Source organism: Plasmodium knowlesi (genome assembly GCF_000006355.2).
Source record: "Plasmodium knowlesi strain H genome assembly, chromosome: 14".
In the NCBI taxonomy this organism is placed as follows: domain Eukaryota; phylum Apicomplexa; class Aconoidasida; order Haemosporida; family Plasmodiidae; genus Plasmodium; species Plasmodium knowlesi.
This window is the reverse complement of record NC_011915.2, coordinates 203,495-226,511: the sequence shown is the minus strand read 5'-3', so window position 1 is coordinate 226,511 and position 23,017 is coordinate 203,495. Positions and strand designations below refer to the sequence as shown.

General features: G+C 36.0%; 6 protein-coding genes across 6 annotated transcripts; 4 read left to right on the top strand and 2 right to left on the bottom strand.

Annotated features, from left to right (window-relative positions):
* Positions 1 to 1,588: 1,588 nt before the first annotated feature.
* PKNH_1404600 (PUB domain-containing protein, putative) lies at positions 1,589 to 3,558 on the top strand (the record flags this gene model as incomplete). The annotated part of the gene is made up of 2 exons (XM_002261900.1): positions 1,589 to 3,082; positions 3,352 to 3,558. The coding sequence occupies 2 exons, from the start codon at positions 1,589 to 1,591 to the stop codon at positions 3,556 to 3,558; spliced, it is 1,701 nt and encodes a 566-aa protein (XP_002261936.1).
* Positions 3,559 to 4,144: 586 nt separating this feature from the next.
* On the bottom strand, positions 4,145 to 4,726 carry PKNH_1404500 (conserved Plasmodium protein, unknown function; the record flags this gene model as incomplete). The annotated part of the gene is made up of 1 exon (XM_002261899.1): positions 4,145 to 4,726. One exon carries the CDS (start codon positions 4,724 to 4,726, stop codon positions 4,145 to 4,147), a length of 582 nt encoding a protein of 193 aa, XP_002261935.1.
* Positions 4,727 to 7,009: 2,283 nt separating this feature from the next.
* Positions 7,010 to 8,705, top strand: PKNH_1404400 (CorA-like Mg2+ transporter protein, putative; the record flags this gene model as incomplete). The annotated part of the gene is made up of 2 exons (XM_002261898.1): positions 7,010 to 8,360; positions 8,569 to 8,705. 2 exons carry the CDS (start codon positions 7,010 to 7,012, stop codon positions 8,703 to 8,705), a joined length of 1,488 nt encoding a protein of 495 aa, XP_002261934.1.
* A 1,618-nt stretch (positions 8,706 to 10,323) lies between these two features.
* Positions 10,324 to 13,462, top strand: PKNH_1404300 (DNA ligase I, putative; the record flags this gene model as incomplete). The annotated part of the gene is made up of 2 exons (XM_002261897.1): positions 10,324 to 10,538; positions 10,903 to 13,462. The coding sequence occupies 2 exons, from the start codon at positions 10,324 to 10,326 to the stop codon at positions 13,460 to 13,462; spliced, it is 2,775 nt and encodes a 924-aa protein (XP_002261933.1).
* A 2,352-nt stretch (positions 13,463 to 15,814) lies between these two features.
* On the top strand, positions 15,815 to 19,155 carry PKNH_1404200 (uncharacterized protein; the record flags this gene model as incomplete). Its single annotated transcript, XM_002261896.1, has 4 exons — positions 15,815 to 18,337; positions 18,494 to 18,547; positions 18,697 to 18,784; positions 19,049 to 19,155. 4 exons carry the CDS (start codon positions 15,815 to 15,817, stop codon positions 19,153 to 19,155), a joined length of 2,772 nt encoding a protein of 923 aa, XP_002261932.1.
* A 585-nt stretch (positions 19,156 to 19,740) lies between these two features.
* PKNH_1404100 (conserved protein, unknown function) lies at positions 19,741 to 21,124 on the bottom strand (the record flags this gene model as incomplete). The annotated part of the gene is made up of 5 exons (XM_002261895.1): positions 19,741 to 19,832; positions 20,018 to 20,160; positions 20,409 to 20,596; positions 20,783 to 20,878; positions 21,032 to 21,124. The coding sequence occupies 5 exons, from the start codon at positions 21,122 to 21,124 to the stop codon at positions 19,741 to 19,743; spliced, it is 612 nt and encodes a 203-aa protein (XP_002261931.1).
* Positions 21,125 to 23,017: the final 1,893 nt, after the last annotated feature.

The following is a 23,017-nucleotide window of genomic DNA, read 5'->3' as shown; positions in this document are numbered from 1 at the left end:
AAAACTTGGGCGTAGGTGCAGCAATTCGGGAGCTTCAAATGGAAAAGAGGATGGGAAACGCCTCTTGAAGCATCCAGAAGGGGGGGGGAAATAACAAATTGGAATAATATTTTCCACTTTGAGGGTTCGGAAAGCAATTGTTTATTTTTTGGAAACTGGCATGCGCCTGTAAAATGAAGCACACGAAGGATTATACACATGGGAAATTCGCAGGACGGGGAGCTTCTAATTTGTTTATAAAATGTGAAGCTGCAAAAATAAGTGAAAATACACACAAAAAAAAAAAAAAAAAAAAAAAAAGTCATCTCTCTTTTTCCAAAATATTAAGCACACTATTTTGTAGCATAAAGGAATTGGCCATTTTTTCCTTTTGGAAAATTTTCACTTTAGCATGAATTTAACAGTTGGCTTTGGAGCGAGGGAAGATAAAGGCATTTGATTTGCCATAGGGGAGGTTTTTTTCTTCCTTTTTTTTTTTTTTTTTTTTTTTTTTTTTTTGGTGAATACCTAGCAGTTTCTCATATATTTATAAAATGGCAGGAGGAGCATACCGGACGAAGGAGAAAAGAAAGCAATTAGCGGTTGTGCATTTATACGCAAGATTATGTGTTACATATGTATAATTAAAAAGTATCATGTGGTCGATATAGAAAAAAAAATAAATTACAAGTACGATTTGCAGGATTGATTAAGCGGAGAAGGAATAGAAAATTTTGAAAAAAAAATACATTTTATGGAAATGGACTTAGAGTTGGCAGAAACAGATCAGCTTTATTTTTTCGAGAGGTGCAAAAAAAAAAAAAAAAGAAAAAAGAAAAAGAAAAAGAAAAAAGAAAAAGAAAAAGAAAAAAGAAAAAATATAGCAGCAAATTTACCCACTTTGCAGAAACAGATTGCGCTATTGCGCCTGTGGAATGCATTTCTATCGAATAGTAGGAATTACCAAAAAGAGGAGCAGCATTAAAAAAAAAAAAAGGAAAATTCACACACCTACGTTTCGTATATGTTTTTGTGCTCCACCAAGTAGGCACCTTTCTGATGTTGAAAATTTTTCGCAGTGACCAAAAAAAAAAAAAAGAAGCGTACCCTCATATGAAACATGAGCATATATGATCGTGCCAAATATATGCATATATTCACATTTGTGTGTATATTTGCATGTTGTGACACGCTTCTTTGACAACTTTTTTTGTTCTCTCCTCTCTAAATCAAGGGTAATAATCCTAATTAGATAATAAGGGGGGTGTAAAAGGGTCCCTCGTTAAACGTGAATTGCATGTGTAAAATTTTAGCATCCATGCAAAAGTTGCAGTACTACTTGAAATTTTTCATGCTATCGATAGAGTAGTACACTAGGGGGGGAGGGGTTAGTCCCAGTCTGTAATTATAAATCTTTTACCGCTGCACGAGGGGTAAGCGCTACCTTCATGTGATTAATCCATTGTGAGATGGGCCTAAGTTTTTTTTTTTTTCTGTGAGCTAAAACTGGGTGCCAGAAAAGGAGCCAATTTGCAAATTGCACAGCCGCCAAGTTTGGCAAGTTGGCAAGGTGACAATTTGCCGAGTTGCTGAAAGAAAGTGTCCCAGAATGGACGCAGAAAACGAAGTCGTAAAATTGCTGCTACGCGTGGGGCAGAAAATCAACAAGGGCCCGGAGCAGCTGAAGCCATTTATCAAAATCATTGTGGAAGACAATTGGCTAGATTCGCTGGAGAGTTTGAAGAATCTAGGGGAAGACGAATGGAATAAGCTAAAAATACCGATACGGTTGCTGGAGGAAATTAAGAAGGAGTTGGGAATTAGGAAGGAAGATGATAAAAGTACAGAACATTGTGATAGAGACCTGTCAAACAACGTAGGTAAAATAGGATCCAGTGAAAAGAGGGTTCCGAGGGAGTTAGGACATCAAAATGGTGACGATATATCCAACTTTAACATTTTAAATAATCAACAAGGTTTAAGCAATTTGCATAAGAAGCTAAAGAAGAGTGCTATGGACGAATGCGGGAGTAGCCACCAAACACTTCGAGAAGATTATGAAGTGACGAATCAAATCAGCGAAAGAATTGGCAGATCAGGTTGGAATAATGTGGATGATAAAAACGTGGGTAAAAGGAAAGGCGGAACAGGCATAAGTGTGAAGGTGGCAGAAAATGGGGAAGGAATAAAAAGTTCATTTATAAAATATGATAAAGATAAACTAGAGAAAATGATTGAATGTAACGTTACAGAGATTCCCAAGGAAGACATTTTTTACTTGTCCTACGAGGACGAAAAATATGGCTGCCGTAGCTATTCGGAGGAGAAAATCAGTACCATTAAATGTATTAACGAAACGGAGAAGCTGAAAAATATCAATATTGATGATTTAAAAAGTATTATACCAATTTTATGCAAAATTGTAAAAAATATTTTAAATAATCCAAATGCTTTAAATACAAGAATTTTGAAATCTAACAATGATATAATGAAAAGGAAAATATTGATATATCCAGAGGCTAGAAATTTTTTACTCTCCATAGGTTTTGTAGAAGTGCATGTATTTTACGTGATGGAGAGAGTAGACACTTTGTTGTTACTGTGTATTTATGAGAGTTTGCAACATATAGCCAAGGATTCCATAAAAATTGATAGTCCTCCCAAGGCTGCCTTTGACCCCTTTAAATCCAACATCGTCTGTGTGGATACCCTAAAGAAGGGCAAAATAAAAGGCGATGAACAAATAGACAAGCTGCTACGCGAGAAGAAGGAGCAAATGGAGAAACTGATGAATCAGACCGTCGACTTGAATCCAAAAATATATCGTTTTCAGCCGAATGCACCTAAAGGTGGAAGTAATATTTCGTCAGATTCTGAAAAGGAAGAGCGCTCAGAAGATTTAGCATTTCTTATCCCCAATATTAAAAACATGTACAAAGAACAGACCTTCAAGTCGAAGACCAAACTGGAGTTGGAGAAAATATCCACAAGGAAGGTTTATTCAAAGGCGGTTTTGAAAATATTGTTCCCTGATTCTTATGTCCTTGAAATGTCCTTCTCGGCTGGGACCCTAATACGTGAAGTGAATGAGAATATAAAAAAGGTAAGCCAGAAAAGGGAGTTCTCACAAGTTGGGGAAAAAAAAAAAATTTCGGGAAAACACTTTTTTTAGTATACCCACTAGATGGGAGGAAAAAAAAAAAAAAAAAAAAGAGAAAATATCATTTGTATCTATCCCATTTGTTGGTTAGTTTTTGCCCTCCTTAAGACTATTTTTCCATTTCACATTTCACGAAGGTACGTTTTTGTATGACTTCCTTCATTCTGTGAAAACATTTCCGTGCGCCACCTTTCCTTAACATCTCCCGTTAGTTCCTGAACCCATCGGTGGCGTCCAAGAAATGGTTCATCTATGAAACTCCTGGGATATGTAAATTTGACCCGAAGAAAAGGCTGTCCGATTGCAACCTAATTCCATCTGCCCTTTTGAGATTTAAAGTAGATCCTGTCGAAGATTGTGAAGCTCAGAATTCGTTCTTATCTGATGATTCCATTGCCAAGTATTTTGTCAAATCGTGAAAAAGGGTATTGAATGGAGGTCCCTAAAAGGGAGTATAAGAAATGCCCACGTGATGAATGGTAATTCGGAAGGAGAACCTTTTTTTTTTTTTCTTTTTTTTTTTTTTTTTTTTTTTACTTGCTAAATGTTTTACGAATTTATTTTCTCTTTTATCGCATTTTAGTTTTCCCCATTTTAATCATTTCTTATGTTTCTTTTTTTAAAGCATAAGAGAACGTATTTTTTTGTATTGTTCGAATGGGTTATTAAACCTTTCCTTCCCCTTTTTGAATTTCCCCCCCCCCTGCACCAGAATGAGTAGTAGGGCTTTAACACATCAGTGTGATGTGTCATTTGTACGTAGCTCATTAGCCTTTATTCACAGATGATATTATGCTTAATTACTTCCCTTTATGAATGGCAAAAAAGGGAAAGATGTTATAGGGGAGACCATGGCAAAAAAAGGCCATGTAACTACTGCGCTTAAAGCTTGATTTGTTAGGTGTGTCCTCAAAAAAAAAAAAGGGGGATATGGCATTTCGGTATAAAACGAGGCAGTACACAACATAAAGAAGAATTCGCTCTTGCAAAAATTAGCGAATCGATCTAGTCAAAAATAAAGTAATACAATTTCTGGAAAATATTTTGTGCAGAGACAGTTTCGTAATTATTATTATACATTTCATAGTTAAGATAAATATCTTCCATTTTTTTATCATATAGGTGATTTTTGTGTGCAAACAATTTTTCGAACTCCTTTTTGGATTTTTCGAATTCCCTTTTTGTTTTCCATTTGTCTATTATCAAGTATGTGTTAAAACTGTCTTCACCGTTATGTTCGTTATTTGTGTTTGAGAAGGTAGAATTTTTGAAGATGCTAGTTTCGCAGAATCCCTTGTGTTTTCGATTGATATGATTAAAATTCTGCACCAAATTTAGTAGTTCCTTTTCGTTTAAAATGACTGACTGGGGGTTCTGCCTGATGCTCGTGTTTGTATTGTTTTGATTGTGGAGGTAATTGTCCGGGTTGTTTTTATCAGAAATGTTCACTTGTCTAACTACGATTATATCATGGTTGTTCCTAACCCCATGCATACTCAATTCGTTTTGCCGATATAGCCTGTTCAAGTTCCACCCGATTGTACTGCCTATCAGTACTGTAAGTAGGGAGCCCTTATATTTGCTCATTTTGCGCATGCAGCTATTTGATCCAGGGAATACACAATGTATATGGAGGGGTGGTGCATCTGAGCATATATATTTATATGTGCATATGCATGCTTGACTGTACGAAGGTGTAAAATCCCCTTAGCTGATTAAGCGGTGGACGAGTTGGACGCGAATATACACGAACATATTGGAAGTTCAATTCTTGGAAAATTTTCCAGTTGAAGATTCCTCAGTTGAGTTACAAAATGGGCAAATTTTACGAAACGCCGGAATCGTTATTCATGATGAAGTGCGGGGAAGTAATGCTCCTGGGGATGAAAGAAAATTTGTCTTCTTATTTCCTTAACGTCGAAAATATACATACAGAATGTTTTTTTTTTTTTTTCATTTATCTTTATTTTCTTAATGTTGTATTGGAAATTTCCATCTGCTACGCTAAAGTAGGAATGTTTTGTTTAAATGCGCAAAAGGGAATTATATATTTTTTCCTTTTTTTATTTGCACATATTTGGGCATACTTTTTATATTCCTTCTTTTGAGTGGGTGACAACTGTGGAGAAACCATTCATTATAGATGAGCAAAAATGGTAAGCATTAAAATGTGGCTTCATCAAAATAAGCGTTTGTAAAGATCCTACAACATTGACTTTTTTTTTTTTTTTTTCCATGGTTGCTTTCGCGTCATGTTTGCCTTTTCTTTTTTTTTCGTTTCATTTGTTGCCTCTTCATTTTTTCTCACGGAAAAATTTTTGCGTGACAGTGAACACCATTTTGTAAAAGCTACTCCGACGTAATCATATTTCATGCAAGGCGGAAAAAAGGGGAGTTTCTTTTTGAACAAACTGGCAAGAAGCAGAACAGTTAAGGAAAAAAACGACAAGTGCGTGATCCAAGGATGGTACACCAAGCGCAACAGTGACACCGAATCGGATATACCATTATGAACACATGTGACCCCTGTGGCAACATTTGTAACACTTAAAAATAAATAAAATGATGTAAATAAAATGATGTAAATAAAATGATGTAAATAAAATGATGCAAATAAAATGATGTAAATAAAACACCTTCTTTTGAGAACAATTCAGGTTGCGCTCTTTTAGCTGTTTAACTCCCTTTTTAAAATGTAGTTATTTTCCTGTTGGGGTGCCAAATATTATGACCATTTGGGAAATGGCAAAAAGGGGAAAATAAAAAAAGGCAACAAACATTTGCACAACATGGATATTTACACACACCCATAAGGAAGAGCAAAATTTTTAGTCCCTCTTTACGGAAGTGTAGCCATGACAATTATGGCAAGGCATAATTGGCAGATAAATGGCATGTGACGCATTACACCTGTGAAATGACAAAGGAGACGTTTTTTAAAGTGAATACGTGGATGCCCGTGCACACTTTTTTTGGATTATCGAATTGAGGACATGATGGAAGAACATTTGCATACATGTGGCGAGGAGTGAGGAGTTTTAAATTTTTCTCTTTTACTCATTTTTTTAATTTTCGCGTATAAGTAATGCTCTTGTTTTTTCCTTGGGTGCCCTTCACACATGTGCATGCGTATTACACATATGGAATGAAATATTGCTTATCATTTTATATGTGTATGTTTAAGCGTTTATGCACCTGAACATTTTGCACATTTTCCTCCTAACCAAATTTGCTATTTTGCCCAAGTAAAAATTTGCTTCCGCGCATATACAATTTGATAACATGCCAAAAGGGGCTTGCGATGACGCAGAAAGATATGCATTTACAGGTGTGTATATACTTAAGCAATCTTTTTTAGAATGTTCCTAAACAGGACTTCTTTTTTTTTTTTTTTTTTTTTTTTTTTTTTTTTCTTTTTTTTCCCCCCCATTTTAAATATATTGCTTTTACATGACACTTTACCTTGTTTACTGGGTTTATTAGTCTCTTTGAGTTAATCTGCCGAATATGGCCATCCTCCGCGTTTTATTAATGTACAAACGGAAAAATTAGTGACATTCTTGGAATGCCTTCTTCTTTTAATGTGCTCGATTTTTTGACTTTCGGAGTGCCTCCTCCCTTTGTGTGCGCTGAGAAGGAAAGGGCCTTATGGCCAAGCTGACATGTACATGCATGTGCATACGCATGAGTACAAAATTTGTTCATCATGTTGTTATAACCCATTTGGGTAAATTATCGTTCTTTAATATTATACATTAGTATATATACAAATATATTTTTCCATTGTTACTTGGCCTGTGTGCTTTGTTGTCCCATTTTAGTGGAATTTTGAACGCATTTTCGCTGTGAGTACCTCTGGCTTCGTTTAAAATGTCTTATGAATCTTTTACGCTCAAGGACAACGGGGAATGCCTAAAGCGCGACTACGATTGCGACGAGCTCGATTTCAATGACGATGATGACATTGTGAATACCACAAGTTTCGAGAAAAACACATATGAGTACAACTTGAAGAACAAGCTAATTAACCGTTATAAGAAGGACAAAGATGATCTGGATACCATTTCAAGGATGGAGAATTCGGTAAATAGCTCCACATTTATAAATAGGGAAAAGTATTATCTGAATGACGACAACGCAGATCTGAAGGCCAGGATACGTAACTCGCTGTGCAATAGCAACAACAACTCAAGCGGTCAGAGCAACCACGGCAATCATAATGGCAATCACAGCAATTACAACCTGAATTATAATTTCAACATGGACGCGGCAAAGAGGGAGTCCAATCTTAAACTGGAGGGAATACTTCACGAAAACGATTACCTAATTCAGTTGAGCAAATTAAAAAGACACGTAATAGTAGAAATTTTTGGTGGAAAGTGTTTCATAAGGGAATATTTATGCACGGAGTTATTGAAAAGAGTGAAACAATGTTGCCACATAAATTATATAAAACAGAAAAGTGGCTTAATAAACTATCGTGACTGCAAACAACTACTTGCAGAAAATAACAATATAGCAAGCATAGAAGCCCGGTTAAATGCCATACTGGTATCCTTGCCACCATTAACATGTATCATTTTACACTCTAGTGTTTTCCTAGTCATAAAAGAAGATTTAATTCGAGATGATCTAATAAAGAAGTTATGTAATGTATCCAAAAAATATACCAATTTATATAAAGTGGACACGAAAATTATGGAGAAAAGACCCTTTGAATTTAGTGCCCTCGAATGTGTTTTTTCAAGTACAATTGAACATTTAAATGCAGAAATGAAGCTCTTAAGTAAGGATTTTGCAGACATTAAATTTACATTAAAAGTTACCAATTATCAAGATGTGCTGACAAATTTGCATAACTTAAAGGAACCAACCAATATTTTAATAAATAAAGTAAATTCATTCATTAAAGCTTTTCACGAAATATCAGAAAATAATGCGGATTTGAAAAAAATGGAACTAACCAAGTGTTATTTTAACCCTATTAATGGGGAGGAAGACAATAAGGAGTCAACGAATCAAGATCTGCAAATGCTCCTTGAATATTTCGATCAAGAGCTTCATCAGATACATGATCAAGTGAAGCATTTATATGAGTTAATGCAGAACTTGGAAAACAAATTAGTATCGGATTTGTCTCTTTCTAGGAATAATTTGATACGGATGGATATAGTTATCAGTCTAATTAATTCTGGCTTTGGTATAGGAACACTCATAACAGGTTAGTCATGTTGAGAGTTTCCTCGTCTTTTGAGGAATTGCCCTAATTATGCGCGCTTATATTGGGCGCAACAACCTAACGGCGTAGCGGAGTAGCGATGTAGAGAGCATGGAAAAGTGTCGTATGCCAACTGCGCTCATGGGTTAGGCGAAGGAGTTATCTCATTTGATACTCTTTTTTTTTTTTTTTTTTTTTTTTTTTTTTTCAGGAGTTTTTGGCATGAACTTGAAAATAAAGCTGGAGGAACATGAATTTGCTTTTATCTATGTCACGGGTCTGGTCATTTTTTTATGTTTAATAACTGTAGTCATGTCTGTTTATTTTTTTAAGTGTATTCGAATTTAGCTGAGTTTCAAGGAGGGGTGAGCCTATTTTAGAAATGCTAAGTAGCTGTTGAAATTGGTAATTTCTACGCGCCTGGTGCGTATGTACAAGGAAGGCATATAAATGTGTGTAAGGAAATTCCCCTGAAGAGGGACGTGTGCAAACGTTCCTATGTGCCTATGCTAATATACTGGTATGCACGTACCGGCGCGAAGGATCATGTACTTATGCGTACTTGTTATGATACCGGTGAGCAGGCTCCCTTCCCCTTATTGGTTTAGTGGTAAAAGTATTGCATAGCATAATTTAAATACCTGTACATGAATTTGTGAAATAGCTGAGTTGCAGTTTCGCCTCAATTTACACACAAATTAAATGATCCCGTAATAGGGAATATAGAACCTTTTATCATTTTTATTTTCTGCTCGTATTTTTATTATTTTTCAAGCTAAGTTTTACACATTTTTATTTTAATCATTTTGTATTTAGTGGGACAAAAAAAAAAAAAAAAAAAAAAAAATATTTCCTTTTTGTAACACATTTTACACTTTCTCCTTTTCAGCTTCTTCAAAATAAGAGCTGCTTAGAGTTCTCGTTTTTTCTTTTTTTTGCAATATTCCTGGCCCCTCTTTTTAGTAAAATTCAACAAATTTGAAATTACACAAGAGGGAAAAACACTTTTTGAAGTAATATGTGTTTTTAGAGTTTATTATTACTACTTTTGTGTGTGTGTTTTTTTTTTTTTTTTTTTTTTTTTTTCTCATGTGGTATAGGCACATTTTTACACGCGTATACGTATTGTGTATATATCCACGCATATAAGCAGATGTGTATACTTTTTTTTTTTTTCCCCCCCCTGGAAACTATTTCGCTTTATTATTGATTTACACATAATTACATATTTTTAAATGTAGCGTAATTTTTCCACTCTCCCTTTTGCTTTTTTTTTTTTTTTTTTTTTCTTTTTTTTCCGTATCTATTGGCTTTTCTATAATATTCTGCTAGAGAATTTAGAAAATTCTTTCCTTTTTAAGAAAAATTTATTCCAAATTAGTGACAAATTTAAAGAAAAAGGACTGCGCATATGTGTGTGAACAACGTATAAGGAGATTTATAAAAACCTTTTGAAGATTTTATCATGTAATCTCTTTTTTTTTTTTTTTTTTTTTCACACTTCAATCTTTTGAATTACCTTGGCCATTTTTTTTTTTTTTTTTTAAACCATTTCATTTAAGTTTTAATATAATTATGGAAAAGGCACCTAAGCAAGTAACTTTAGAGTGAGTTTTTAATAAATAAAAAGATAAGCATATTTTGTTTTTTCACTTATTCTCATGTGAACCTAGGAAAAGTTCTTAAGTAGTGAGAGAAGGATATCGTAGCCCGAAAGAAATGAGCTATGATATGGGGTGAACGGAAGTGAGGAATGTACTGAGTGAAGAGGCAGCACACTCATTCGGCGAAATTCCTTATGGATATGCAAAGGGCTACGCCAAGTGGTTTGTGTAAATTGGCTTACATGAACTGGTTTGCATAATTCTATTTATATGCGTCGGCATGGTCGAACTGCTTGTTACGCCAAGCCCAATGCCCACGGGCATCATTACCATTACTTATCCCAGAAGTAGCCTGTGCGTGCATGTGTATAGGCAGCTATGCTAACATGAAATTGCTCGTGCTATTTCTCATAGCGAGAATGCTTTTGTGCAAAGTTTACAGTTGCATGAGAAGAGAATACTCTTATATAATACCCTTTATGCAAAAGAATAAATTCTACAGACGAAAAACAAACTTCAACGTGAAAGTTTTCACTAACTTTAGAGACAGTGCATCGAATAGACGTAGCGGTTTTTTGTATGGACATTTTAAGTTTTAAAAGAGAGAAAATGTGATGAGAGTGAGAAATGCGGCAGACCTCATTTCTTCATGAAATGCGACTGACTTGTGTTCTGTAAATGCATGGCATATGGAAAAACAATATACATATATATGTGCATGAATATATATATGTTATGTGTGTACCCCCTGATGTAGAGGCATCCTTGTTCTGCGTTCTGGACAAGGGCACGCCCATTTTAACAGATCGAAATGTGTACAAGAGCGTACTTTCATACACGTAGAACCTTTGCTGTGTGTACATCTGTACGCACCCCTACACCTGTAGAAAAATTAAACACTTTGGTTTCTTTTTTTTTTTTTTTTTTTTCCGCCTGTGCAGGAAATGCCTGTCCTTTCCGAAGAAAACCATGGAGGGGAAGAATGAAGAAACGGATATTAAGGAGGAATCTAAAGTAAAGGAAGAAGGGAAGGAATCAACCAAGAGAAAAATAGCAAGTGATGGAAACACAAAAACGAAAAAGGCCAAGGCGAAGAGCGAAAATGATGTAAAGAAAGGGTCCCTATTTAACTGCACCGTTAAGGAAGATGACAAAGTGAGCGATTTAACATCACCCAAATTTAACCCCGTACATTTTGATGTAAGTAATTTATACCTTTCGCAAAAGGATAAGGAAAAACACAAGTTTAAGGATTCTTTATTATTCACTTTTTTGACAAATACATTTAATCAAATAGAGGAATTAAAGGGAAGTGGAACTGGTAGTAAAAAGAACGTAGCAATTATTCTGTCCAATGTGTTTAGAGTTTTAATATACTACAGTCCTAACGACTTAATTCCAGCGGTATATATAACGCTAAACAAAGTAGCTCCTGATTATTTAAATGTCGAGGCAGGCGTAGGAGAAGCTCTCATTTTGAAAACCATGTCTGAAGCGTATAGTAGAACTGAATCAAGCATAAAAAAGGATTTACAACAAATTGAGGATCTTGGCATAATAGCAGAAAGTTGTTCTTGCAAGATGAGGACCATTTTCCCTTTGCCTCGTTTGACTATCCAGTCAGTATTTAATGAACTTAAGAGCATACCAAATTTGAGTGGTTCAAACTCTCAGCAGAAAAAGAGAGAGGTAATTAAGAAGCTATTGGTGAGCGCGAAAACTAGTGAAGCGAAATATATTGTTCGTTTTTTACAACAGCGATTGAGAATAGGGGTGAACAGCGCTACTGTGTTGCAGGCACTGTCCTATGCATTTATTTTAACGCGCCCGTTCATTCCGGAAGAAATTGTGCAAAAGGGGAAATTGATGAACGAGCAACTGCTAAGCGTGAAGGGAAGTGGCAGTGGGGAGGAAGATGACAATGTTAGCGACAGTACTATGGAGAATGAAATGAATAAGGTGAATAAGAAAAAGGGAGGAATGCTCAATGTGGCCAAGCAAACTGGGGAGAGCCCTTCTCACGTAAAAAAGGAAAACGAAAAGGAAAATCAGAGCGTAAAGGACGAGTTCGACATGAACGCGCTAATCGAGTCCATCAAAATGAGGAACGAAAAAATAAGCAAGCCAAATTTGTTCTACGACATAGGGAAGGAAGGAGACACCCGTTTATTACCCATATTTAAGGAGTTAAAAAAAAGCTACTGCGAAATAAATAACGATTCGGACATTTTTGAGTGCATGGAAAAATCAGTGAAGAGCGCCCTGTGTGAGTTACCAAATATCGAAATTATCATTCAGAATTTGTTAAATGGAGATGACATGAATACGTTAAGCAAGAAGTGCACAGTGAAGGCTGGGCTACCCGTGCAACCTATGCTAGCCAAGCCAACGAAAGGTATACAGGAAGTACTTGACCGGTTCAATAATGTGACATTTACGTGTGAATATAAATATGACGGAGAAAGGGCTCAAATACATTACATAGATAAGGATAATATAAAAATTTTTAGCCGAAATTTAGAAACCATGACAGAGAAGTATCCAGATGTCATTCAAATAGTGCGGGATCAAATTATCAGCGGTGCTACCGAGTGCATTATTGACAGTGAAGTTGTAGCTTATGATATAGAGAATAAAAAAATATTACCATTTCAAGTTCTGACCACAAGAAAGAGAAAAGATGTGGACATCGAAAATATAAAGGTGAAAATATGTCTATTCCCATTTGACCTCATCTGTTGTAATGGCGTCCCAGTTATTAAAGAGCCACTAGAAATTAGGAGAAAACTCCTCTACTCATTACTGAAATGTAAGGAAGGAGTTTTGTGTTATGCAACACACTCCGAAATGAACAATGTAGAAGACATGGATATATTTTTGCAAGATGCAATTGAAAATAATTGTGAAGGACTAATGGTCAAGACCTTACTGGATAATGCATCCTACGAACCATCAAGAAGATCGTTAAATTGGTTGAAGGTGAAAAAGGATTATATAGAAGGGTTATCTGATTCGGTAGATTTAGTACCCATAGCGGGTTATTATGGAAAAGGAAAAAGAAGTGGAGTGTATGGTGCATTTGTTTTAGCTACATATAATTCAGAAACTGAAAATTTCCAGACTGTATGTAAAGCAGGCACCGGTTTTAGTGATGAAATTCTTGGATCATTATACGACACTTTAAGTGATAAAATTATACCAAGCAAGAAATCATATTACGAAGTTTCTGATAAATTAAATCCTGATGTCTGGTTTGATGCACACTATGTATGGGAGGTAAAAGCGGCTGACCTCTCTCTCTCTCCTGTGCATACTGCAGCCATCGGAGTTTATTCGGATGACAAGGGAATTGGCTTGCGTTTCCCCAGGTTTCTGAGGCTCAGGGAGGATAAGAATGCGGAGCAGGCCACCACATCACAACAGATTGTTGACCTATACGAGGCACAATTCACTTACAACAAAAATAAAAACGACTTCAATGAGGAGAGTGAAAGTGAATGAGGAGGTGGCGTGTCCTCCTTAGAGGGGAATCTCTCGTATTTTCTTAGGGAGAAATGTCGCCTCAAATGTGTGCCTATTTGATTTCCCCATCTTTGATTTTATTCCTCATAGCATTAGTGAAGTCTCTTCAGAGCGTAGCCACATGCATGTTTGCACATTTTCAAATACGTACATTACACGTATGCGAAGAAACGATAATCGTTTCAGTACGCCCATACGATGTTGTCCTGTGTTTATTTTAGCCAAGACGAAAGTGGTAGAGAGGTAACAAGGAACTGTAGCATTTATTTCTGTGTCGTAGGGGTGATATCATAATATCGGCTTATATTCACCATGCGAATCTTATTTACCACATTGACAGGGTTACGTGAACGCATCTTTGGAGTTCTGCCCGAATGGCTAAAAAATGGAGAATATTCGCACTTGCTAAAAAAATGCAAGTTTAATTCTTTACGTCCCATTTGTCTTACTCTTTTTTATCGTATTTTCTTTTTCCTTTCTTTCTTTCTTTCTTTTTTTTTTTTTTTTTTTTTTTTTTTTCCTTTTGGCGCATCATTCGTTCTGGATGTTTGTGTTTTATGTCAATTTCCGAATGAATTTTTACCCAGAGGAATTACTCACACACTGCCACAAGGGTTTTGTGCATACCCTCGTAATATTTCTCCATCTCATCCTTCATAACTTTCATCGCACCGTCATTTGATTACATATACTTATTGAACATAGGAGGAATGCGTGTGATATATATATATATATTTTTTTTTTTTTTTTTTTTTTTTAATTTGTTCCCGCATAGTAAACTCAGATCATTTTTTGCCTGAAAGAAAAGAACTTTTAAACACGGCGCATGGTTTTAAAAAAAATATAGTTCCTCCTGTAGTGTCCCTTCAATTATTCATACGCTGGCGGAAGGACGAGATACAACAGATTCGCCAGCTATCCGTTTTCTTCGCGCATGAGATTATCTTGTGTGAGTAGGGGGTGGGAAAATATAACTGCATGAAACGCCTTATGTTCAAAATCGCTTTGAGGTTGCCTTTTGTGTGAAATTACTGCAAAAAGGAGGTACGCACGACAGGATATATGCGTACTTCTGTGAACGTCCGTTTTGTCTGGTTTCGCGAAGAAGTCAAACGGAGTTCGATCTGGTGTTCCCCACAATGGTGTAAAATAAAAAATACTTTTCAAGAAGAATAACGCTTTGATTTGTTAAGCGTTTTTTTTTTTTTTTTTTTTTTTTTGGGGGGGGAAGGTTCATTTTAGTAAACTTGTTAAAATGGCCATAGCGTTAAGGACAAAAAGGGGAAGTAGAAAATGAGTGGGGAAATAAAAATAAGAAGACTACGCGTGTAAAAATTCGTACAACGAAGGATATGGGAACGAATATATGCATTGACAAAAGTGAGGAGGGAAAAAAAAAAAAAAATTATTTATAATGCAAGGTGTACAAGTTTATGCGCCATTTTGCGTTTGTCATATTTGAAGGAAAACCCCCGTTTTGACAATTTCTAAATTTATCATTTTTTTTTTTTATTTATTTTGTGTGAAAAAATTCTTTTACAGCTCATTATCATTCGTCCATTTTGAACTTTCTGCCGAATGATGTAACACAAAAATGAAGCATGTGCAAAAGAATATTCGAGTTAGCTATATTTAAATTCGCAAAGGAAATTCTTGCGAAGAAAATGACTTTTCGCGCTGACGTCGAGTCATTGTTGTGCATGTGGATGTGCATATGTACACATGCCTATGTGATCAACTTCACATACGCCTGACTTTCTCTGTAAGCAAAAATTAAAGGCCTCTGGAATGACGAGGAACGAAAAGACAAAAGTATCGATCAGCAGTGAATTAGTAAAAGCATGTGTTTGTATCATACGTTGTTACCCACATGTATATGACATCAATTTTTTTTTTTTTTTTTTTTTTTTAATGCATATGAAAAGGTGATGATTTTAAAATTTGCATTTATTTGCCAAGCGTATGAAAAACATAAAAATTGAACACTTTAAGGAGTGTGTAAAGATTTTGCTATGCTGCATCAGTATTAAGGAGCTCACGAGGGGTCCTTTTTTTTTTTTTTTTTTGTTTATTTATTTATTTTTTTTTTTCTTCGTTGCAAATTTAAGGAAATCCTTTTGTCTACCAAAGCGGTGACTAACCTTTTGAGCCACACCTGTGTAGTGAGGCCAAGGGGATCAGCAGAACACGTCTGAAGAAATATAAACGTGGAGAGTACGTGGAGGGGTGTTCCTCTTCATCCATTTTAGAATATACTCCCATGGGTGCAGCGTTTGGCGGTTAGCCATATACATAGACACAATCAACACGCCAAGGGGGAAAAGTGAAAGAATGAAAAAGTTGGGAGTTAACACGAAATCCGGGGCTAATCTATCGAGGATAAATGAAAATGAGAACCTTTTTAAAAAGCCCATAGAATTTAACAAGAACATCAGGCGGCTGTCCTTTTTGAATAATAAAAATAATGATGCTAATGAGAAGGATCATCTGGACAAGTGTGATAAAACGAAGGTGAAGGAAATAAATGAAGTTTTTAAAAACTGCATGGTAGCACTGTCCCATAATAAGATATGCACAAGGAACGCATTCGACATAAGGATTATTGATCATTTGGAGGATTTAGTAAATTTAAATGATGAAGAAATAAATGAAGAGCTAAACGATGAAATGTTGGAAACGGGGGATTTTAATCTGTCTTTCACAAGAGCATCTAAAGCGATAGAGGGTGCTACGAAGGTGTATGGTTATAGAGTAGAAGCTATCTATGACCAGACATACAATTTTTTAAGCAATATGAATATAGCAAAGCAAAGCGAAGTGAATGAAGAATTGATGGATGAAAAAAAAAATGTAAATGAAATTTCGAATAGAAAGATGAAGAAGAGGAAGTTAGAATTTTTGCAAGAGTCATCCACTTTGGCCAAGTCGTCTGACATTACCATGGACTCAGTTACAGTGTCAAATATATCTGTCGACACTTTTTTTTTAAAATTGAACAGTACGTATGATCATTCGTCAGGTAATAGTTATTTGTTGCCAAACTTAATTTTGAATAATGATTTGTCTATACAGTTTGATGGGGACATAGACGCGTGTGAATACAAGAGGAGGAAAAAAATGGAGGTGGCGAATGAGGAAGGGATGGATGAAAACGCGGATGCTACGGAAAGAAGTGGTAAATCGCCAGTTATTATGCAAAGTAGTAGCAGCGAGGACAACGAGTGCAGTGAGCAAATGGTGAAGTGTTACAAGAGAAAGTTGTTTCTGCATTCTGACGTGTTGAGGGATGTCCTGCTCGGTGCGGGAAATGAAGACTTTAGCAGCCTGAACATATGCCCCGAGTTGGATTATTTTAAAGCAGAAATAAACAAGCACAGAATGAAGAGATCTGATTCGAAGGATTTAGAAGATGGCGACGATGACGACAACCATCATGAAGACGACAACGAGGAGGATGACTACAACTTGAATGAGGGGGGAAATATAAGGATGCATAAGGGGGATTACTACCCGGGAGAAAGTGCTAAAAATAACTTGGCATTAAATCTAAGTGGAAATATGACAATGGATAATTTACTAGATGACAGCGATTTCAATAACGCAAGTGGGGGTGATGGAAGGATGCTGAATAGTAGTGTAAACAATAACAGTATGCATTTCAATGATTACAAAATAGAAGATTTAAACATAGAAAATGTAATGCAAGAATCCTTAAGTTTTGACAATATGAATTTAAACGATTGTGTAGGAACTAATTTAAATTATTCTCAAAGTATTTTATCATTTCAGCAAGGAAGTAACACGATGACGGGGCTTCCTTTACCAGAACTCATGAAGAGTGAAAATAAGGATTTCAGTCTAATGAATTCGCTAGGGGGTAACTTCTCCCTGAGTACACAGAATACTTTGTTTTTTAAAAACCAAGGTGGGAGTCCCAGAGGAAAAGGTTTAATATCAACCATCCCAGATGAAGACACTCTCTGGAACCGCAACGTGATGAATTTGGAAAACAGACTAAATGCGATAGACGTAAATAACAAATTTAATTATCATTATTATGCTCCTAGTAAGCTAATAGCTCATGGTAATTTCAGGAATTTAATGGATATAGGTAAAGGGACTTATAAGAATAAGCACATGGTACTAAACTCCATAGCACAGAAGAAAGTGAAGGCTTCCTTCGATGTGTCACTTATCGATTTTGAAAATTTGTATAAAGAAATAAATGATGTAGAATTATCTACGTACGATTTATGGAAGAAAGAAAAAAAGAAGTACGTATCGAATGCCCTTTTTTCCATCGATCAAACTTCCTACATATTTGAAACAAAGGATTACTGCATTAATTGCGTCAACACGGTTACGGATAGAATTATGAAATTTTCCAGAGCGGCAATGGCCACACGGGGTGACTACACTGGAGATCTTAAATTAAACGTTGTTCTGAATGAAGTGAACTCGGATTTTCTGACAAATGACATGGGTCATATAAACTTCCCAGAAGGCAAAAATATGGAAAGCATGTTTCCAGAGCATTTGGATGACCACCAGGATTCTCACATACAGGCAGGTCTAAATGATGCCATCGATAAATTCTATAACATGGATTTTGAGGATGTATGGCAGAACGAAAATGAAAATAATTTATCCAAGCAGGAAAGCAAAAATGAGAATGCGTCAGCTCTGCAGCTTCGCCAAAGTGCTTCGCGCGGCAGCACACTTGGAAATCCGAACATGGAAAATGTAGCCAAATTTGTGGATGTCTCGAAAATAAAGAAAATTTTGTGCGACATTGTGAAGCCCGCGGGGAAGGAGGCGAGTGACGTGGATATTCCGGCGGAGCAAAACGACCAGGTGAGTTATGGGCGTAATTAGCGCACGGTTAAGAGCACCGATGCAGTAGTATGTGCATGTACCTGAACGCACACATGCGTGAATAGGTTTGTACGAACGATCTGAAATTGCCCCTTATTTTGTTCCACCCTCTCACCCCTTTCCATCTACACTTAGATTGTGCCGTACATGGAGGAAAAGACTACAACTTTTAAGGACATTATCAATGCGGTAAATTGCGTTTTGAGTTGTGTATGAGTGGATGTGTATCTATTCGCGTGCCACCTGTCTGCATTCGTGTGCCACCTGTCTACATTCGTGTGCTGTGATTACCACACGTGCATACTACTCCCTCCCCCCAATGGGTCCCTTTCCCGTAGACCAAATCAAAAATGAACCCAGCAGAGGTGAACGGCACATCCATACATATGCTGTTCGTGTGCCTGTTGTACACGTGCAACGACCAAGGTAAGATATTCGAATTTGTCGGGAAAGCGAATTAAAAAAAAAAAAAAGAAAAAGGCTGCAAATAAATATATTAAAGGGTGATGTGTCTCCGAGGGGAGTATCCCTGAAGTTTTTCTTATTCCGTAGTTTCGCATCCTTTTATACTTCCTTGTTCATGTCAATTTAAACGTGACGCTTTAACGGAAGTGTGATATTTTTTAAACAGTTTGTACTGGTCAAATGTTGACACATTTCTTTTTCTTTTTATTCTTTTTGACCTTTTAGAATTACTTCTGGAGAAGATACCAAACGAGGACGACTTCTATGTCCACTACGGGCTGCCGGTGGAATACCACGTTAAGCCGGACGACGTGCTGATGCTTGAAAATTGAGGGGATTACACAGGATTGCATTGGCCCAAAAGATAAGTACCCATATATGTATATAAATTTTATTTTTCGATTGCGTTGCTTTAAAGCGCGGTTCGCACATTTTGCTGTTTTTTTTTTTTTTTTTTTTTTTTTTTTTTTTTTTTTTTTATACGCGGAGCACAGACAATTAGCGAAAGATTGGGGGGGCTAAAACTTTGCACCTTTGCAAATCTAGGCTTTCCATTTTTGCTAGTCGCACGTATAAACATATTTCCATTCTCGTTTGACTTAAAAAGGCCTTAAAAACGTTTTATAAGTTTAAGGACAATTGAAAACGGCTTGGCAGCTGCGACCGGGAGGGCAGCAAAAATATTCAAGAAGTGAAATAATGACAGAAATAAGGTTAATAAGGATAAAATAATAATAGTAATAGTAATAATGATAACAGTTATGATGACCATAATAGTAATGTGTTTCGTGTGGTGAATAATGAGACCGATTGACAAATGGGCGGATGAGCAAAGGAACTTGTGAAGGACTCCTTCATCCACTAATCGATAAAATGTGTCCATTCAAAATGAACGTTCTGTTTAACGAATGAACTGATCATAAATCGAATTCAAAAAAATTAAAAATATTCCTGTTCGATGTCGCCTTCTGCTTGTCTACGTCGGTTCCCTTTGAGAATGAATTGAACACTGAATTGGAAGGGGATAAAGCGATGTGAATACCAAGTGTGGCGTTCTGAAGAATAAGCAGCGAGGGATGATTTCAAGGCTACCGGTGCAAGTGCCAGTGCACATTCTAATGGAGGTGCTAATGCATATGTAAGGCACAGGAACAAATGAAGGATCACATTTTGCCTGCGCATTTTTCGATTTACTTTTCCTCTCCATGAACGTCATTCCTTCCAAGTATGTTTGGTCCACCTGGTCATTATGTTTCATTAGATAAATCCTTCTGCGCATTTCCGCGATTAGGAGGAGCTCTTCCAGCTTCTCCACTGGCCATTCGTTTTCGGGCAACCTGAGGGTATTACAGAAGAGAATTTAGGAGGGTGTAATCTGTGGGATAATTTCCCAAACCGCTGCTCTAATTAACTATCATACAAGGCTTTCTATTGTTCTTAAGATGAATTAAAGGGGAAAAAATACACGTATCGCAGAATACTTAATGTATATGTGAAGGTTTTTAGGCACCCTTTGTTGATTGATAGAGACATCTCTTAGTAGGTTAACTAAGGGGAGATTATTTCTCATCTCTTTATGCTTAACATGTGGCATAATTCGGTTCCTAATTCAAAATATAGATGAGTCAAATTTCCGACAGAGGCTGCAGTCGCATCTGATAGAAGAGCTCCAGCCATTTCGTAACATTCGGGAAATTTTATTTTTACTAAGTTGCTTCTGTGTAGTCTCTTTGCGTAAAAGTATTCGACTAGTAGCTCATCAGTCTCGTTGATCTGGAAGAAGAGGAGTGAAGGAGAAAGTAGGGAGGGCGATAATATGTGCACATACCGGGGAATGTTAAACTGAGGCATTACGCTTGAGTCTTTTTCTTTCTCCTTTCTCCTTTTTCCTTTTTTTTTTTTTTTTTTTTTTTTTTTGCAAATCATTTCAAAGAAGGAGAAAAGGAAATAAGCGTTTACTTCATCTTTTCTATATCCGTTTTTGTGTTCCTCTTCGGCCCGCGTGTTTAGGAAGGACATGCCGGGTAAGACACAACAGGGGATGCATGGCACCTTCTAAATGGGTTTGTTAAAAAAAGGAGTTCGAATGTATGGAAATACGGGCAGGCGCTGGCGTACGCCTATATATGTGTGCACGTATGTGCGCAGGCTCGCTTGAGCTACAAATACATCGTTGCAGTAGGATGCTTAGGGTATTATATCACTAACCATGAAGTCTAGGTGATTGAAAGGAGTATCATCCACGTATATCAAATTTTTTAGTTCTTCAACTTCTTCGCTCAAAACAATTTCATTTTCCATTTTTAAAAAAAATGAGGAAATATTTATTTTGAAATAATGTTTACAGGAATATTTCCTTTAGCCTTTTTTTACACTTTGCTTCTATTCTTTAAGAAGGTGAGAAAAGGTAATGGAATTCGAAGCACATGGGTGTTATCTATCTATAAGCGTCTTTGTCACAAGCAGATTTTGTGCTACTCCTGATTTTTCTGTATCCATATAGCAGTTTCTTTACTTATGTATACATGGAGACATTACGCTCTGACGTACATTTTTTTTTTTTTTTTTTTTTTTTTTTTTTTTTTCGATGTGCCATACGTATTTGATGGAAAATTAGACAAACACTAATTTCGATTATTATAAGAAAATTCCTTTTTAAACATTCTCCGTGCGCGTTCATCTATTTAGTATGAAAACAAACCACTTGGAAAAATATTGCGAGGTTTGCTTTTATATGTTGTTTCTTCTGATAGTAGGGGGGGGGTACATTTTACCTTCACCCCCTTTATGCCTTTAGTTGATACCATTTGTGTGTTATCGAGGTGTGAAGAATACCAATGTATACATGAACATGCGCCCATCTATTTACAAGTATATATATTCCAATATATATATAAAATACATTTTTATCGTGAGAAGTCTACCATTTAAAAGGATGTTCTCATTGAACAGTGATATTTTTCTTTTTCTAAGCCCTCATTTGGGAATACTTAAGACGGAACTACCACAGAAAACAGGTCCGTATTGTTAGTTTATTTTGCATTATAGCATTTGTATTATGTAGGAAAGAATTAACAAAAGTGAGGTCAAGTCGATTTTTGTTGAGTGATAGGTTATCTAGCTTATTGCCTGGTTGACTCATCCACATAGTTGTGGCTAAGGAGACGAAGAGGTATGCCCTAAGTGTTTGGATTCGTTTAAATTTTCTTGTGGCTGTTTTTATATTTCATAAAAATTTTTGCTTACCGTTATATTGAAACGAACGCATTTTGATAGAAAAGAAAATTTTCGATTCCTTGTCAACATGAAGCTCAACAATTGTCAACATATTTAAGTAGCGGAATTAAACTGTAAAATGAAGGCATCTACTTATGAATACGTGTAATTGTTCCGAAATATAATGCACGTGAGGATAAGTCAAAAGTGTGCAAAACAATGTAATGCTTGTACGAAGGAAAAAATATAGGTGTATGGGGTACATAGTGGTGCCGTTTTTATTTTATTTTATTTTGCGTACACATGCACATTAAAAAAATATGTTAAAAGGTGTACATCATGCATTTATGTTCGTAAGATTGTGCAAAGGGCTGTTTCTTTTTTTCTTCTGTCATTTTCGTTATTTTATATTTTGTTGCCTTTTTTATTCTTATTTTAATTTTGGAATTGACGTAGGCTTCTTTTTTAACTTTCATGTCGATTTTTCTTTTAATTTTCAGGTGGATTTTTATGTTAAGTTAAATTTTAATTTTAAATTTCCCTCTACCTTTTTCTAAATTAACACGCATTTAATTACACCCCTTTAAAGTTCATCTTTTGATGACGCCTTTACTTTTTTTTCATCTTTTTAAAATTTTAATACTTCCAAAAAATGCGCAAGTTCATAGTATCACAGGGTAAAAGTGAAGCTACGCATGAATATAATTCTATAAAAGTATGCACGTGCCCATGTAGATAGACCCCATTTAAGCTCGCTGTATTTTAAAGGATGCGTACTTTTTTGATACCACTTTGTGCGTATTAGCATGCCGGGTGTATGCCAAACGCATGCGTCACACATGCATAATATTATTATAAGCATTTTCATTGTATCTCCTCTATTGTGTACTTAGCCATGGAACTATTTAATTAATTATGATACACTGAAAACACCAATTACACGTATTTCGCATTTCGGCCATATTTTTATCACACCAA